At 58.7% G+C, this 15,909-nt stretch overlaps 2 protein-coding genes across 2 annotated transcripts; both read left to right on the forward strand.

The window, feature by feature from the left end:
- The first annotated feature begins 291 nt into the window (after nucleotides 1–291).
- Nucleotides 292–3,666, forward strand: RAB25 (RAB25, member RAS oncogene family). The gene is made up of 5 exons (XM_039702294.1): nucleotides 292–645; nucleotides 1,478–1,673; nucleotides 1,783–1,976; nucleotides 2,105–2,185; nucleotides 2,975–3,666. The coding sequence occupies exons 1-5, from the start codon at nucleotides 606–608 to the stop codon at nucleotides 3,103–3,105; spliced, it is 642 nt and encodes a 213-aa protein (XP_039558228.1). The 5' UTR covers nucleotides 292–605; the 3' UTR covers nucleotides 3,106–3,666.
- Nucleotides 3,667–4,268: 602 nt separating this feature from the next.
- On the forward strand, nucleotides 4,269–12,305 carry LOC120498968 (ras-related protein Rab-11A-like). Its single transcript, XM_039702295.1, has 5 exons — nucleotides 4,269–4,364; nucleotides 8,521–8,716; nucleotides 10,418–10,611; nucleotides 10,890–10,970; nucleotides 11,181–12,305. Exons 1-5 carry the CDS (start codon nucleotides 4,325–4,327, stop codon nucleotides 11,318–11,320), a joined length of 651 nt encoding a protein of 216 aa, XP_039558229.1. The 5' UTR covers nucleotides 4,269–4,324; the 3' UTR covers nucleotides 11,321–12,305.
- The last annotated feature ends 3,604 nt before the right edge of the window (nucleotides 12,306–15,909 follow it).

The following is a 15,909-nucleotide window of genomic DNA, read 5'->3' on the forward strand; positions in this document are numbered from 1 at the left end:
GCTGCTCTCCGTGTCCTGCCCGTGCCACCCTCTGTCTCCTGTCTGTGCCACCCTCCGTGTCCTGCCCGTGCTGCCCTCCGTGTCCTGTCCGTGCCACCCTCCGTGTCCTGCCCGTGCTGCCCTCCGTGTCCTGTCCGTGCCACCCTCCGTGTCCTGCCCGTGCCACCCTCCCTGTCCTGCCCGTGCCGCCCTCCGTGTCCTGCCCCCGCTGCCATCCCAGGCTGCCCGCTCTGCCCTCGCTCCCTCCGTGCCCACGCTGCCCGTACCGTCGGCGCTGCTCCCGCTGCCCCAGCCCTCCCCGCACTCAGGACCGGGCCCTGGCTCCTCCTCCAGCCGCCCCGTGACGGTCCCAGGGGTGACACTACCTGCCCAACCTGCGCTGCGACACCCAGTCCCACCCCTTGAGCCAGGCGGCCGCGCTGCCGCCAGCTCGGCCTCTGTCGCCGCCGCTGCCCCGGACCCCCCTCGCCCCCCGGCAGAGAGGAACCCTCGGCCGCTCCGTGCCCTCGCTCGGCGCCTCCGGGATTCCGCCCCGCCGTCTGCTCGAGGCTTGGCAGCGGGAAGGAGGAAACCCGGGGCGGCCCCGCGGGGCAGGCGGCGGCGACATGGGCAGCGCCGAGGAGGACTATAACTTTGTCTTCAAGGGTGAGTCCTGCGCTCCATGCGACCCCTCCTTCCCCAAAAGGAGGGGAGCAGAAAGCCGGGGGCTGCGGGGAGGGAAGGAGGGTGCCCTTTCCCCAGGACGGCGGTGTCCTGAGCTGGGGCGTTGTTGACAATCCCTGAAGCTGTGGTGGGCACCGGGAGCTACGGAGGGTCAGGGGACCGGGGGGACTGGCACGGTCTGCTGGTGGCAGTGAGGCCAGCCAGGTCCACAGAGACCCGGGAAGATCCACACTCACCCCAAGCCTGAAGGTGTGCAGTGCCAGGCAAATTGCTGTTATGGGACAGGGGGGGCTGTGAAAGCTGGGGCTGAGTGTGTGAGACAAACGCCACAAGAGCCTGTAACCCCCAAGAGCAGTGGGCATTGAAAAATCACTTTCTGCAGTGACCTGGGCAGTGGCACATGCAGAGGACGTGGGGGTCAAAGCTGAGCTGGAGAAATGGAGGCACAGCCTCACACCTCCCATGCTGAGCTCCTTGGGCCCACCTGGTCTCTGCCAAATACTCTTAGCTGGGGCTCAGTGCTCCCTTTGGGCAAGTGTGTGTGCCAGCTGTCCTGGGTGCCCACTGCAGCAGGGTGACCCAGGGCTCACCAACACCCTTGCCCTGCTCCTGCTGCCCAGAGGCTGCAGCCATGACCCCCTGACCAGCTCTGGGGCTGCACCAGCCCTAGGGAGCACAGCTGAAGGAATGACCACACCAGGGGTTAAACCCAGCCTCTGCCACCAGTCTGGGGTCACCGGACAGCGGGCAATGCCCATGCAACCAGTGCTGGTAGCTGCAGCCCAGTGGGATTTCTCCTTCCTTCCTTCCACAGTCGTGCTGATCGGGGAGTCTGGGGTGGGAAAAACAAACCTGCTGTCTCGCTTCACCCGCAACGAGTTCAACCACGACAGCCGCACCACCATCGGCGTGGAGTTCTCCACGCGCACCATCCTGGTGGGAGACGCCGCGGTGAAGGCTCAGATCTGGGACACGGCCGGGCTGGAGCGCTACCGCGCCATCACCTCCGCGTGAGCACCCCAAACCCTGCCTCTCCTGGGCTGGGGGTCAGCCCCACGGGTGAGGATGCCGTGGGGAGGGGGATCTGGGGCACGGAGTGATGGTGGGGTTCTCACACAGGTATTACCGGGGGGCTGTGGGAGCCCTGGTGGTGTTTGATATCACCAAGCACCAGACGTACGACGTGGTGGACCGCTGGCTGAAGGAGCTCTACGACCACGCCGAGGCCAGCATCGTTGTCATGCTGGTGGGGAACAAGACTGACCTTGCACAAGCTCGAGAGGTGCCCATGGAGGAGGCAAAAATGTTTGCAGGTACAGGGCTGGGGGCTTGAGAACCTCCCCCACCAGTGCAGGCACCCAAACACCTCTAAAGGAGCTCCAGATTGGAACCGTGTCCTCACTGGGGTCTGCATCATCTCAGGGGTCTCCTCTCCTTGCAGACAACAACGGGCTGCTGTTTGTTGAGACCTCGGCGCTGGACTCCACCAATGTTGAGGAAGCATTCGAGACCATCCTCAAGGGTACAGGCACTGGTGCCGTGGTGCAGCAGGTCCCAGGGCAGTGCAGGGTCCCTTTCCAAGGATGCAGGGCTGGGAAGAGGATGATGTGCAGCACTTCTTCCCCTGCTCCACTTGAGCTATTTAGGGCTTGTTTCATGAGGTCTTTTGGTGTTTTCTTTCTGTCTGCTTTGGTTTTCAGCCTTTGGTGCTGGGCGTTTCACTCCCCACACCCGAAGCTTTGTTCTCACGGCCCCTGGGCGTCCCTGAAGCCCCAGGGGCTGCTTCTCCCCCGTAATCTCCAGTCTCCTTCCTGTTGTCCTGGGCTCATGACTTGGTGTCTCCAGCATCCTGCCAAACCGGCTGTGGGGACCTGGGGGGCCAGGGATGGAGTCCAAGAGCAGCTCTCCAAGAATGGCAGTCAGCAGCATCCAGGCAGTGAGGTGTGCCATGCCATGCTGAGCCGTGCCAAGCCATGCAGAGCCATTCCATGCCATGCCATGCTGTGCTGTGCTGGGCTGAGCCAGCCTGGCCCAGTGAGCTGCCAGCCCCAGCACAGGGTGAAGCACTAATCCCAGGTTGGGCAAGAGGAAATGGGCCAAGCACAGGGTGTTCCCCAAGCGCTGCAGGGATGCACGCCTTGTCCCTTGTCACCCCTTGAGTCGGGGGGTAAATAACTCCCTCTGCTGTGTAGAGGTGAAGAAAAGCCACCAGCACGCCGAGCAGTGGGGGCTGCAGGCTTGAAACTGTTCCTGCATCCCCAGGGGGCCTTGGCTGACACACAGACCCCCCCCAGCACTTCTTCTTTTGCAGAAATCTTCTACAAAGTGCAGAAGCAGAAGCAGAGGAGCAGCCAAAGCAACACGGTGTCACTTGCAAGTGAGAACCCTGCAAGCACGGCCCCAGCACAGGCAGAGAGGCGCCCGTGCTGCGTGGCCCTCTGAGCCATCTGAGCACCCCAGGAAGTCCCCAGGGAACCCCACAACCCCGGGACACACCAGCGGCCACCAGCACAAGCTGGTGTCACCCTGCCTGCAGTGCCACCCCTGTCCTGGTGCAGTGGGGACCAGCAGCCTGGACAGGGGTCAAAGTCTGCCATAAGCAGTGAGAAGCAGCAGTTCCAGGAGCTCTTCTCTCTCTGTTGCATTTTTGCTGGGCCCTGATTAGCATCACCACTGTCACGCACCGTTTCAGCCCTTCTGGACCTGCAGGGCAAAATGACCAGGACACCCCCGAAGCCAGTAGGTTCTGGGCAGGATCATGCCAGCAACAGGAGCCTCTCTGATCACCTCTGGCCCTAGGGTTGCTCCCGTAGGGCCACCCTGTGCCGTGCACTGAGGATGAGGCTGACCTACAGGTGTCTGTCCCACCAGGGGCTGCTCTAGGGTGTGAAGTGGCAGCACTCGGCCCTTGGCTGTCCCAGCAGGGCCCGGTGCCACGGGGCAGGGAGCAGCTCTGTGTCCAGCACGGGCGTGACGCAATCATTAAAGGACTTGTGACATGCAGATTTACTGAGCTGGAATTCCTTCGTGTTTGTGGTCAACGCCCTGGGTCCCCACCTTCATAATGTGCTGAAGATCCGTGGCCTCCAAAGCAGCCCAGCTGGATGCCACTGCTCCCCTGTGTCCCCTCCCACCCAAAATTCATGCTCCCCCTGTACCCCCTCCCACCCTAAAGCCATTCTCCCTCTCTGTGTGCCCCCTCCCACCCTAAATCCATTCTCCCCCTGAGCCCCCTCCCCTTGCAGCCTTTCCCAGTTTAGGTCCCCATGTTTGAACTTTGAGTCCAAAGGATGACGCAGCCTCTCCCGGTTATCTGAAACCCCTCGGAACCGGGATAATTCCTGCCGGATTCTCCGTCTCTTCCCTGGCTTTCCCTTGGCACCACGCCCGCCGTGCCAGCCCAGCTGCGTGTCCCACCCACGGCTCTGTGCGGGGCTCGCTGTCCCCATCAGCAGCACACACAGGTGGTGGCTGTCCCCGCCCCCCTTACCTGCCCAGGTGAGCACACCTGAGTGTGACGGGCAGCCCCGGCCGCCAATGGGTGCGGAGCAGGGAAGGCTGTGGCCACCAATGGGTGGCAGGGGACAGCCCCTGGCAGGGCTGGGTAAGGCCCGGAAATCCCAGCTGGCCCAGTGGCACTGGGGCTGTGGAGCTGGGCGACATGCGGGGCAAGGACGATGAGTACGATTATCTCTTCAAAGGTGGGTGTGCTGCCCGTGCCCCCGCGAGCGTGCCCGTGCCCGGTCAGCCCGCTGCTGGCACTCCCGGTGTGGGACTGGGGCTGGGACTGGGAGAGAACACTCAATTCCCAGTTCAAGGAGGTGGCTTGGACTGGGAGAGAGCACTCAGCTCCCACTTCTTGGGACGGGGCGGGGAGGGGGCTTGGAGTGGGATGGAGTACTCAGCTCCCACTTCATGGAGGGGGCTTGGACTGGGATAGAACACTCAGCTCCCAGTTCATGGAGGGGGCTTGGACTGGGATAGAACACTCAGCTCCCAGTTCATGGAGGGGGCTTGGACTGGGATAGAACACTCAGCTCCCAGTTCATGGAGGGGGCTTGAACTGGGATAGAACACTCAGCTCCCAGTTCATGGAGGGGGAGCTGAGGCTGTGACTGGGAGAGAACACGCAGCTCCCAGTTCTTGGGATGGGAGGTGGGGTTCGTACTGGGAGACAACACTCAGCTCCCAGTTCATGTGATGGGAGGGGGTCTTGGAGTGGGACTGGGGTAGAACACTCAGCTCCAAGTTCACAGGACGAGAATCTGGGGCTGGGACTGGGATAGAACACTCAGCTCCCAGTTCACGGAGGGGACTTGTACTGGGATAGAACACTCAGCTCCCAGTTCACAGGACAGGAGCTGGGGCTGGGACCGGGATAGAACACTCAATTCCCAGTTCATGGGATGGGAGGGGAGGCTTGTACTGGGATAGAACACTCAGCTCCAAGTTCACAGGACGAGAACCTGGGGCTGGGACTGGGATAAAACACGCAGCTCCCAGTTCACGGAGGGGGCTTGGACTGGGATAGAACACTCAGTTGCCGGTTAATGGGATGGGGAGCTGGGGTTTGTACTGGGATAGAACACTCAATTCCCAGTTTACAGGATGGGAGAGGGGGCTTGTACTGGGATAGAACACTCAATTCCCAGTTCACGCTTGGCTGGGGGGGCTTGTTGTGGTGTTCCACTGTGCTGGGAAGGCGGGTGGGTGCTGGTGAGCCTGGGGCTGAAGTGCTGCTGTGGTCGGAGGGTTTGCTGGAGCTGCTCCCGTGGTTTGTGGTCCCGATGCTCGCGACAGCCTCTCCTGACTCCTGCGGGAGGGGCTGCAGCCCCAGCCGGGGTGCAGTGCCCTGGAGGGTGGCAGAGTGGCAGTGGCTGTGACAGGGTGGCAGTGGCAGGGTGGCCCTGGCAGGGTGGCCATGGCTGTGTCAGGGTGGCCGTGGCAGGGGTCCTGGCAGGGTGGCAGTGGCCGTGGCAGGGTGGCCATAGCTGTGACAGGGTGGCCGTGGCCATGGCAGAGTGGCCGTGGCAGGGTGGCAGGGTGGCAGAGTGGCCGTGGCAGGGTGGCAGTGGCCGTGGCAGGGTGGCCCTGTGCTCTGCTCTGCGGTGCTGGGTGAAGCTGAGAGCCGAGTGATCTCCCCCAGCAGAGAAAGCCCTGCTGCTCCCCAGCTGCAGTGGAGGGACAGGATCCAGGGATCTGGGCTTGTCCTTGCTGGTGCTGGACATGCTCTGACCTCACTGCTGTGCCCCGTGAGGGTGGGGGACAGGGACAGGCTCCTGGGGACACGGCGTTGGCATTTCTGCCCATCCCTGTGTGTGCCAGGCTTCCCCGCGCTCTGCTGTGCCCAGAGCAGGTGCTGGGGAGGCAAAGGGACGTCTCGGCAGTGCCGCAGCCTCCTGAGCCATAAAATCCAGGGTGTGAGCTCACCGGTGGGTGGCTGTGAGTCAGCCTACCCACACAGGCCTGCCCGCCAGGCCCCGAGTAATTCCAGCCTCCGACAGGACGTAATTCCAGCCAGCCGTGTGCTGGTAGCCCCTGGCTCCTTGCACACCTCCCCTGGCTGCTGCCCAGGAAAATCCTCCTGCCTGCAGTTACTCTGGGACCTGCTGTGGGGAAACTGATGCTGAGTGGTGCCTGGATGCCCTGGCAGGAGCTCTCCCAGCTGCTTTGTTCTGTGCTTCCCACCCGGTGCTGTGCCAGCTGCGTGGCTCTGAGGGGGCTTCAGTGCCTGGTCCTCGTGTGTCTGTCCATCCCCTGTCATTCTGCAGGAGCCAGGGCTGGGAGCAGCTCCCCACAGGCTCTTCATTCCCCTCCTGGGTCTCAGCGTGGTCTCTGGAGTCATTAAAAAATATAGAAGAATTCAGTTTTCAATGCAAGGGCAGCTCATCCCTTCCAAAGCAGGGGAATGCAGTGTTCAGGGGCATGGAGCTGGGCTGGTGCTCCCAGGGTCCAGCAGCTCTCTCCCATGAGAAAAAGGAGATTATCCCAGCTGGAAGCAGCATTGTCCCGAGTTCCACAGAAATGGGAGCATCAGTTGCTGCCAAGCACAGTGCACATTCCAGCTGTGCAAGGCCCTGGCACTGCCAGAGGGGCTCAGCATGGCTGAGGAGCAGCTCTGGGCATGGCTGCTCCTCAGACCCTTCCTTGGGGCCCTGTGAGGAGCTCCGGGCTCTTTCCATCCCTGCAGTGAGACGTGGAGGGTGGCAGTGGGGACAGAACGTGTCAAATGCTTTTGTGCCTGGGGTGGGGGGTGCTGCTTCAGCTCCTGAAGCCGTTCAAGCTCAGGGACGTGGGGCTCATCACCCCCACGGGCTGCAGCACCCACCCTGCATCCCTGGGGTGGCCCAAAGCCCTCTGGAGCCTGCCACGGAGCCTGGCACTGCCAGGATGGCCGTTGAGCTGGGGAAGCAGCAATTTCCTGTTGGTAAAAAACCGAGCTCAGATCAAAACTTCAAAGCTGGCTAGTGAACCTGGCCTGCATTTCCTACTGCCTTGTCCAGGGCAGTCCGGGTGGTCCTCTCACACCTCCCTGCAGTGGGCAGCAGCTGAGAAGTCTCCCCAGCAGCTGGGAAAAGGGTGAGGGGTGGGATTCTGCCCCTCTGCTCCACTTTGGTGAGGCCCCCCAGCACAGGAGAGGCGTGGAGCTCCTGGAAGAAGTTGAGGAAGCCACAGAGATGCTCCAAGGGCTGGAGCCAGGCTGGGGGAGCTGGGATATTCAGCCTGTAGAAGAAAAGGCTCTGGGAAAACCTCAGAGCCCCTTCCAGTGCCTAAAGGGGCTCCAAGGGAGCTGGAGAGGGACTTTGGACAAGGGTCTGGAGGGACAGGACAAGGGGGAATGGCTTCCCACTGCCAGAGGGCAGGGTTAGATGGGATATTGGGAAGGAATTCTTGGCTATGAGGGTGCTGAGGCCCTGGCACAGATGCTCAGAGAAGCTGGGGTTGCCCCTGGATCCCTGGTGGCTGCACTGGTGGAGGCTTTGCAGCATGCAGGGGACCCATGTCTCAAGCTGGAGCTGGAGGGAAGGAGTTACCCAGGACCAGGAGCAGCATCCTTGCAGGATGCTGGCTGCTGAGGTAGCAGTGCCTTGCTGAGGCTCCTCAGGGTGTGACATCCCAGTGGCCCCTTGCTGTTCCTGTGGTGCTCCCCAGCCTGCTCGCTGGATGGTTGTGACCTCAGCCCTGCTGTTGTCCAAGCCTGGTGGGGACACATGTCCCACAGGTGGGTGAAGAGTCTGAGTGCACCTGGGGAATGAACAGGATTGGCAGTGAAGGAATTAAAAGTAACTTTAAAAATAAAACCAAAACCCTGTTGAGTCATAAACTCAACAAACTTGACTGGGGAGGTGTGTGATAAAGCTCCCCAGAGCCTGTTTCACCAGGTTTTACAGGAACCAGCCCCATCTGGGACAGGCACAAAATGCATTTAACCCACACCCAGGGACTTCCCAGCTCGTGGGCTGGACCAGCAGCAGAGAGGAGGATGCTTCCTTTCAAACTGTGTCTTCAAGTCTTCCAGCGTGCCCTCAGGGCTGGAGGGCACTCAGGGTTGGCAGGAGGAGCCCCAGCTCTGCCTGGCCTCTGCACGGGTCCTGACCCTGCTTTTCTGCCCATTTTGGGTACATCAGTGCACACGGTGCTTTCCCATCCCGCAGAGACAGAAACTTCTGGTAACTTCCCAGGGATGGCAGGGATTTTCTCAAGGGGTATTTACAGGCAGCAGTGATGCTGCTGGGAGGCGTGGAGGCAGCCTCACCCCTCCTGGGTGAGATGGAGCTGGGGTCTGGAAGGGGGGGCAGATGGGGGGATTGGAGATGGGTGCCTGGGGGAGCTGACCCTGTCTTTGTGCCCACCCAGTTGTGCTCATCGGGGACTCGGGGGTGGGCAAGAGCAACCTGCTCTCACGCTTCACCCGCAACGAGTTCAACCTGGAGAGCAAGAGCACCATCGGGGTGGAGTTTGCCACGAGGAGCATCCAGGTGGACAACAAGACGGTGAAGGCTCAGATCTGGGACACGGCCGGGCAGGAGCGCTACCGCGCCATCACCGCCGCGTGAGTTTCCTCCCTCCCAGCCTGGGCCCTTGCCCGGGGTTCTGGAGCAGACCCAGGTCCTGCAATGGCTCCTTGGTGGTCAGAAGCCTGAGCTAGGAAGTGCCAAGTCATGATTACTGGGCCTTAGAAGCCCCTCTCCTCCGCCTTTGGACCCTGCTTATCTCTCTGTAAGCCTATGGGTCACTTTCCTTACTATTGGGCAATTTCCAAAACATCTGTATCCTACATAAACCCCTCCTTCTGCCCAGTTCAGCAGAAGAGCTGTCACTAAGAACCTTCGTAAAAGACCCCAATAAAGAATTCCTAAGGAACCTCACACAGCCTTCTCCTCTCTTTTCCTGCATCTGCCTGGCACTTAGCAAGCTAAAGAGCTGAAATCACCCTTGCTTATCTCTCTGTAAGCCTATGGGTCACTTTCCTTACTATTGGGCAATTTCCAAAACCTCTGTAAGGTATCTAAAGCCCCCCTTCTGCCCAGTTCAGCAGAAGAGCTGTCACTGAGAACCTTCATAGAAGACCCCAATAAAGAATTCTCTGGAACCTCACACAGCCTTCTCCTCTCTCTCCCTGCATCTGCCTGGCACTTAGCAAGCTAAAGAGCTGAATTCGCCCTTGCTTATCTCTCTGTAAGCCTATGGGTCACTTTCCTTACTATTGGGCAATTTCCAAAACCCCTGTAAGGTATCTAAAGCCCCCCTTCTGCCCAGTTCAGCAGAAGAGCTGTCACTGAGAACCTTAGTAGAAGATCCCAATAAAGAATTCTTTGGAACCTCACACAGCCTTCTCTCTCTGCATCTGCCTGACACCCATCAAGCTAAAGAGCTGAATTCACCCTTGCTTATCTCTCTGTAAGACTCTAGGTCACTTTCCCTTGACCCTTACTATTGGGCAATTTCCAAAACCCCTGTAAGGTACATAAACCCCTACTTCAGCCCAGTTCAGCAGAAGAGCTGTCACTGAAAACCTTCGTGGAAGACCCCAATAAAGAATTCTTTAGAACCTCACAGAGCCTTCTCCTCTCTCTCCCTGCATCTGCCCCGCACCTAGCAAGCTAAAGAGCTGAAATCACAAATGAGCTGATAATTAATAAGAGCTGATATCACTTGAGCTTGCTGAGGTTGCCTGTGGCTAGCAGCTGCTTGGGAGCTCAGACAGGCTGTGCTGAGCAGGACTGAGCTACCCAGACCAAGGCAGCCCACCAGGCATCATACCTTGGCTGAAAAGCCACCAATAGTGCCCTGCTGTGACCCTGTCCCCTCCCTTTTTATATTTTCTTTTCCAGAGATAGGTCTAATAAGCTCTCTGAGAAATATAATACACCCAAGGATAGCTAAGCTGTCCTTAAGGGCATAAAATAAGCAGGATGACTTCTGCTGCAGTGTTGGAAACAAAAAGGTTTAATAAAAGGCAAAATAACAAACAAAAAAACCCGAGCCAAGTGCAGAGGTCTGCTCCTGGTAAAAACACCTCACAAAAGCCCCTAGTTCCTTTGTTCTCTTCTTTTTCTACCCAATTGGCCAAGCGTGACTTTTTGGCTTTTATCCAATTCGCTGCCCTTAAGTTTTATGTGAAGTCCCATGAAGTGGCTTTTCACCTAATCATTGAGAGAAACTTCAGGGCTTCTTCCCTTTTTTGGGAGGCACAGGATAGTTTTGCCAGTCTGCCAACAGAAGGCACACCCCTCCCCTCCCTGTCTCCCAGGTACTACCGAGGGGCAGTGGGAGCTCTGCTGGTCTACGACATCGCCAAGTACCTGACGTACGAGAACGCGGAGCGCTGGCTCAAGGAGCTGCAGGACCACGCCGATGCCAACATCGTCATCATGCTGGTGGGCAACAAGAGCGACCTGCGGCACCTGCGGGCCGTGCCCACCGACGAGGCCAGGAGCTTTGCAGGTATCTTCCCCATCCCATCCATCCCATCCCATCATCCCATCCATCATCCGATCCCATGGATCCCATCCCATGGATCCCATCCCATGGATCCCATCATCCCATCCCATCCCATCATCCCATCCCATCCCATCATCCCATCCCATGGATCCCATCCCATGGATCCCATCCCATCCCATCCCATCATCCCATCCCATCATCCCATCCATCATTCCATCCCATCATCCCATCCCATCCCACTGGAGTCATAGCACCCACCTGAGCTGACGCTGTTCTTGCAGAGAAGAACGGGCTGTCCTTCCTTGAGACGTCTGCTCTGGATTCCACCAACGTGGAGACAGCTTTCCACAACATCCTCTCGGGTAAGGGGCGGCCGGGAAAGGGAGGGACAGGAGTAGAGGTGGCTTTGGGCATCCCTGGGGGCCTGGCTGTACTGGGTGGCATCTGGGCTGGAATCCTGCTCCCCTGCACGGGGAGAGGTGGGCATTCGCACCCCCGGAGCTGTGCGTTTGTGGAGGGAGCAGTTCCCCCAGTGAAACACTTCCCTGAAGACCTTTTTCATCTGCTGGCAGAGATCTACCGCATCGTGTCTCAGAGGCAGATCACGGGACAGCCGGAGCCCGAGTTCGGCCCCTCCACCTCCATTGAGCCCATCCAGGTGCTGCCCACGCAGCAGGAGGGCCGGCAGGCGCCCTGCTGCCAGAACATCTGAGCCCCCGGGCTGCCCCCACCGTGACCCCCCAGCACACGGCGCCATCGGGGGTCTCCCAGCCCCGAGCAGAGCAGTGAGCTCCGGCTGCTGTGTGTGCACCACCACCCTGCCCGCGTGCTGTGTTTGTGTAGGACCAACAAAACCAAAGCATCAGGGGGTCTCCCCTCTCTCCCCGAGGTCAGGGCATGCCATCCCCTGTGTCCCTGCTCCCTCCAGCCCTGCAGGCACAGTGGGTGACACTGAACAAGCCTGAACGTGGTGAGTCCCTGTTGGTGACTCCTCGTGGGGTGGGGATGGAGGGGGACGCTGGGTGCATCCTTCTCCTGCCTGGTGAAGCCAGCAGTGCTGTGGCCTGTCCCCCTGTCCCTGCAGCACCGAGGGCTGGGAGTGCCTCTGGGTGCTGCTGGGGCCATCCAGGGAGGGGTGTGGGGGTGACACCGTTTTTGTGCAAAGAGAAAAGCTGTGACTCTTCCATGGGAACAGGGGCTGGGGGGCCCTGGCCTTTGGGAAGCCCCGAGGAGGGGACAGGGGAGCACCAGGGATCTGGGGCTGAGGGCAGGGATGAGGTGCTGAGGGTAGGCAGTGGTCCCTCTGCACAGGGGGGAGCCAGGGTCAGCACTGGGGACCCCCTCAAGGTCCCCCTGGCATAGCTTGGCCCTCCCCTGCTCCAGTGTTTGGCTGGTGGGCATCACCCAGGGTACTGGCACAGACTGTGCTGAGCCCTGTGCTGCTGTCAGGATGATTGGCAGGTGTCAATCAAGAGGGTGCAGGTGGGAAGGCCTGCCCCATTGGCCCAGTACTGGGAGTGTAGCCCCTGTCACGTGGGGTTTTGGGGGATCTTTCTCTCCACAGCTGCCCCCAGTCTCTGCATTTCCCTTGGCTGTGCCAGTAGGATCCGGGCCACGGTTCCCCCTTGGGGCATGGTTTGTCAATGAAACAGAAATTGAGGCAAAATCCCCAAATAAAGCTGCTGCTGAAGCCTTTTCTGTCTCTGCCAGGTCTCTCCTTGAGGCAGGAGCAGTGCCAGCCCCACATGGGGCAGCTGGGAAGCACCCACAGGCAAGGAAGGGTGAGGAGGAGGAGGGCTGGGAGGAAGATGTGACTGCAACCCGGGCAAGGGGCTGTCCTGCTGGGAGGCCAGAGGGGAGAGCTTGAAATTCAGGCTTAGAAGAGGTGGGATCCTGCTGCTGGTCCAGAGATGCACAAATGGGGTGCAGAAGCAGCCACACCATAGGGGTGCCCCTTTTTATCCACCCCAGCCCTGGCAGCACCTTAACCCTGGCTCCAGCCCCCTGGCACTGTGTCCCTACACCATGGCACTGCCCCCTCCAGAGGCAGCCTCATCCCTGAGCTGGCCAGACCCATCCTCTGTGACCCCCTGGGTCTGTCCCCAGCTGGGTGGTGTGGCCCCTTCCCCACGGGCTGTGCTCTACCCCATGCCCACCTCAGCTGGAAAAGCCCTGGAAACGTGCAGGAAATGCCAAGCACCACCTCCTCCCACGCCATCTGCCCACACCAAAGCACGGTGCCAAGAGGTGATGTCAGCCCCACCGGCTGGAGAGGTGGGCATGTGGGGGATGGATGCTGCTCCACAAAGGGACAGGGCTCAGCCAAGTGTCCCTGGGGCCTCCCTGCCACGGGATGTGCCATCAGCTGGGCACTGGCAGGGGGTGGTGGGTTCATTTAGACTCATGGAGGCTCGACAAGTCAGATTTGTTCCAGGTTTTTCAGTTTTTGGGGTGTTTTCTGCTGGGATGAAGATGTGGGAAGCGTGAAATGTGGCTCACAGACCTGCTAGCCCCAGCTCTGGGAGAAGCAGCTGCCTCGGGAGGGGGTCACCGTCTCACAAGTGCTTTAATGAACCCCAAGAAGTGCTGCCAAAAGCACGTGGCTGGTGGGAGATGCAGGAGGGGTGGCAGAGGGAGGTGCAGCCCCACTGCCCTGGAACTCAGCCCAGCAGGGCCTTGTTCCCAACCACTGCTCCCTAAAGTGTGAACAGACACAAATCAAGAGCAGATACCAAGTTTCTTAAGTAATAATACTTTAATAAAATTAAGTTCTTAATGTAATTTAGCACATTTAATACATTAACCCTTTCCCTTCTTTGTTTTCTACAAGTTGTGCAACATCATTATTTTAATTTTATTTTATTTTAATTTTTTTTTTCCTTCTCCCATTATACTATATGCCTCAAAACTCAGACAACAAGCCTAACTCTACTTCTATGTTCGGTTATATCTCTCTCTCAGGCCTTTATTTTTTTGCGTAACGCCAGAGAGATGAAAATACCTGGATGGAACATGTGATCGGTTTCCAATAGTAACAATCCCGACTACAGGTTTCCTATGATGTTAAAAGAAAAGAGGAAAAAAAAAAAAAAAAAATACAAAATACTAGGGAATGGACTTTCAATGGAAGGACCACAGAGTCAGGGGGCTCCGTGGCCAGCTGGCTCAGCATGAGGTGGGAGAAGCGTGGGGCAGGAGCCCAGACCCGAGGGACAGCGGCTACACAAAACTTGTGCATGTCTGGGGAGAGGAAGCCAACGTGGTGCTGGGCAAGCAAAGCCAAGAAGGGCTGGGGAGGGCTGTGCTGCCCTGGGTGGGTGTGGGGGATCAGCTGCTGCAGGGACCCCGTGGCCTGGGGTGGTTCTGTGGCAAATCCCACTGGAGCCGCTCTGCCGGAGTCCCCAGGCAGCAAGAGCAGCCTGGGTGTCTTTGATAGCAGGGCAGAGCCAGAGGAAGTCCTCTGCAGCAGCAGGGGGATGCTCTGGGCATCCCTGGGGATTTCCTTGGCTTGCCTGGGGCTGGGATCAGAGCTGGCTCTGCAGTGCTGCCAGTCTGGGATCCGCCAGCCCTCGTGCCCATTGCCTTTCATGTTTGCTTAACACTGCTTTCTAATCAGGAGCAAATCCCATACTGCAAAACAGGATCCAGCCCCTGGTCCTTTTTCCCCCCCTTTTTTTCTTATGATTATCTTTAAAAGAATTCATAAAGAAAAAGGAACGCTGATGGTTTCACAGATAAGCAGAACAGCGTGTAGCCATGTCTTGTGTCCCAGCTCCTGGGAGCCAAGAGCAGATCTCACTGGCCACACCACTCTGCTACATCTCACCACTCTGTTTCTCTGCAAGTTGTTTCAAAAGCATCATCACAAGCCCAGAAAGCACATCCTGCTGTCAGCAACCCGGTGCCACCATTGGAGGGGGACTTCATTTTCGCACAGACAGTAGTGGAACTACTCCAGATTTTACATTAGTGTCACTTTACTGGGGGTGACTTTCAATTTGCTCCATTAGCAGCCCTGAAGCGATGCTGGAGCAGATCCAGCGGGGATGCTGCAGCCTGCCAGGGCTGCAATGACTCCAGATTCCAGCAGAGTAACCCACTGGAACGGGGGAGTCACAGGAGAGGGAGGCAGGAGCTGCCCAACCTCTGCTGTCTCCTGCTGGCACGGCACGGGCAAACCAAAGTCTGCCTAGCACAATCCCAGCTGAATTTTTCACTGGGTAAGCTGACAGCAGAACGTGACTTCAAGTTTCTACAGGATGTGAAAACCCACCCTAAAACACAGAGATTGCTCCCTAACATCCTAGAAGGGGTTTTTGGAAGAACCAGCCCGTGCTGGCTCTGCTGCCACCAAGGACACCTTGCTGGGGTGGGACGGGACCCACTGTCCTCACACAAGTGACGATAAAGTGCATCCACCCTCCAGTCCAGGGCACCACTGCACAATGTCCATCACTGACGCTTCTTCAAGTATCAAATTAAAAAAAAAAAACATGAGGTAAAACAAAACTGAAAGAGCAAACAGGCCGCCTCGCCGCCCCGGCAGGGAAGGACCAGGCGCTTGATTCACCGAGCATGAACCCCCCCAGAAGAGCAGGAGCCGTCCTGCCCTGCTTCCCGAAACGCCCCAGCAACCGAGGAGGCTCCCGGGGAGGGATCTCAAGATTCACAGTGCTATTTATACGCAGAAACCGAATGAGAACTGTCTTCATTCCTGTCCTGACCTATTGCATGGCTTTGCTGAGTGATGAATGCTGGTAGGGGCCAGCCCAGCCCCCCGAGGCAGGCAGGGAGCGAGGGGCGGCCGCCGCGCTTCTCAAGGCATCTGTGCGGATGCTCCCAAGCTGCAGGAGATCCGTGGGTTTGCTACAGCTGAGCCACAACTCGGGGGAGAGGAGCAAAGGCCAAACCCAGAGGGAAGCAACTCCTCAAGGGTGTTTTCTTTGCGGCACTCGGCTTTGCTGGTGACAGCGTTGCCGGCTTGGATGTTCCTTTCCGAGTTCTCTCCTTCAAGCAGAGATTTTGGTGCAGTGAAAAGCATCACCAGCACTCCAGAGAGAAGTGCTGGCCTCTCTGTGGAATGAATGGAGCAGCTGGCAGGGGCACGGGCCACGTCCTGCCCCAGTGCTGGTGCCAGGGCTGCGTTGCCCTGCCCTGCAGTGCTCAGTGGGTTTGCCACCGCAGCACCCTCTGCCTGCCGCCAGCTCCAGGAGCTCTGGCTCCTGCTCTCGGCACTGCAGGGCCTCAGATCCATCCACAGCCAACGTGCTGTGCTGGCTAGGAACAGCCTCCAGCCTCCTC

The sequence above is a fragment of the Passer montanus genome, unplaced genomic scaffold, assembly GCF_014805655.1.
Source record: "Passer montanus isolate IOZ18808 unplaced genomic scaffold, ASM1480565v1 scaffold154, whole genome shotgun sequence".
In the NCBI taxonomy this organism is placed as follows: domain Eukaryota; kingdom Metazoa; phylum Chordata; class Aves; order Passeriformes; family Passeridae; genus Passer; species Passer montanus.

Coding starts and splice junctions, on each gene's coding strand:
- RAB25 (XM_039702294.1), top strand. CDS start 606: ATGGGCAGCGCCGAGGAGGACTATAACTTTGTCTTCAAGG. Junction 1,674..1,782: donor TACCGCGCCATCACCTCCGC/GTGAGCACCCCA, acceptor GTTCTCACACAG/GTATTACCGGGGGGCTGTGG. Junction 2,186..2,974: donor ATTCGAGACCATCCTCAAGG/GTACAGGCACTG, acceptor CTTCTTTTGCAG/AAATCTTCTACAAAGTGCAG.
- LOC120498968 (XM_039702295.1), top strand. CDS start 4,325: ATGCGGGGCAAGGACGATGAGTACGATTATCTCTTCAAAG. Junction 4,365..8,520: donor GTACGATTATCTCTTCAAAG/GTGGGTGTGCTG, acceptor GTGCCCACCCAG/TTGTGCTCATCGGGGACTCG. Junction 10,971..11,180: donor TTTCCACAACATCCTCTCGG/GTAAGGGGCGGC, acceptor ATCTGCTGGCAG/AGATCTACCGCATCGTGTCT.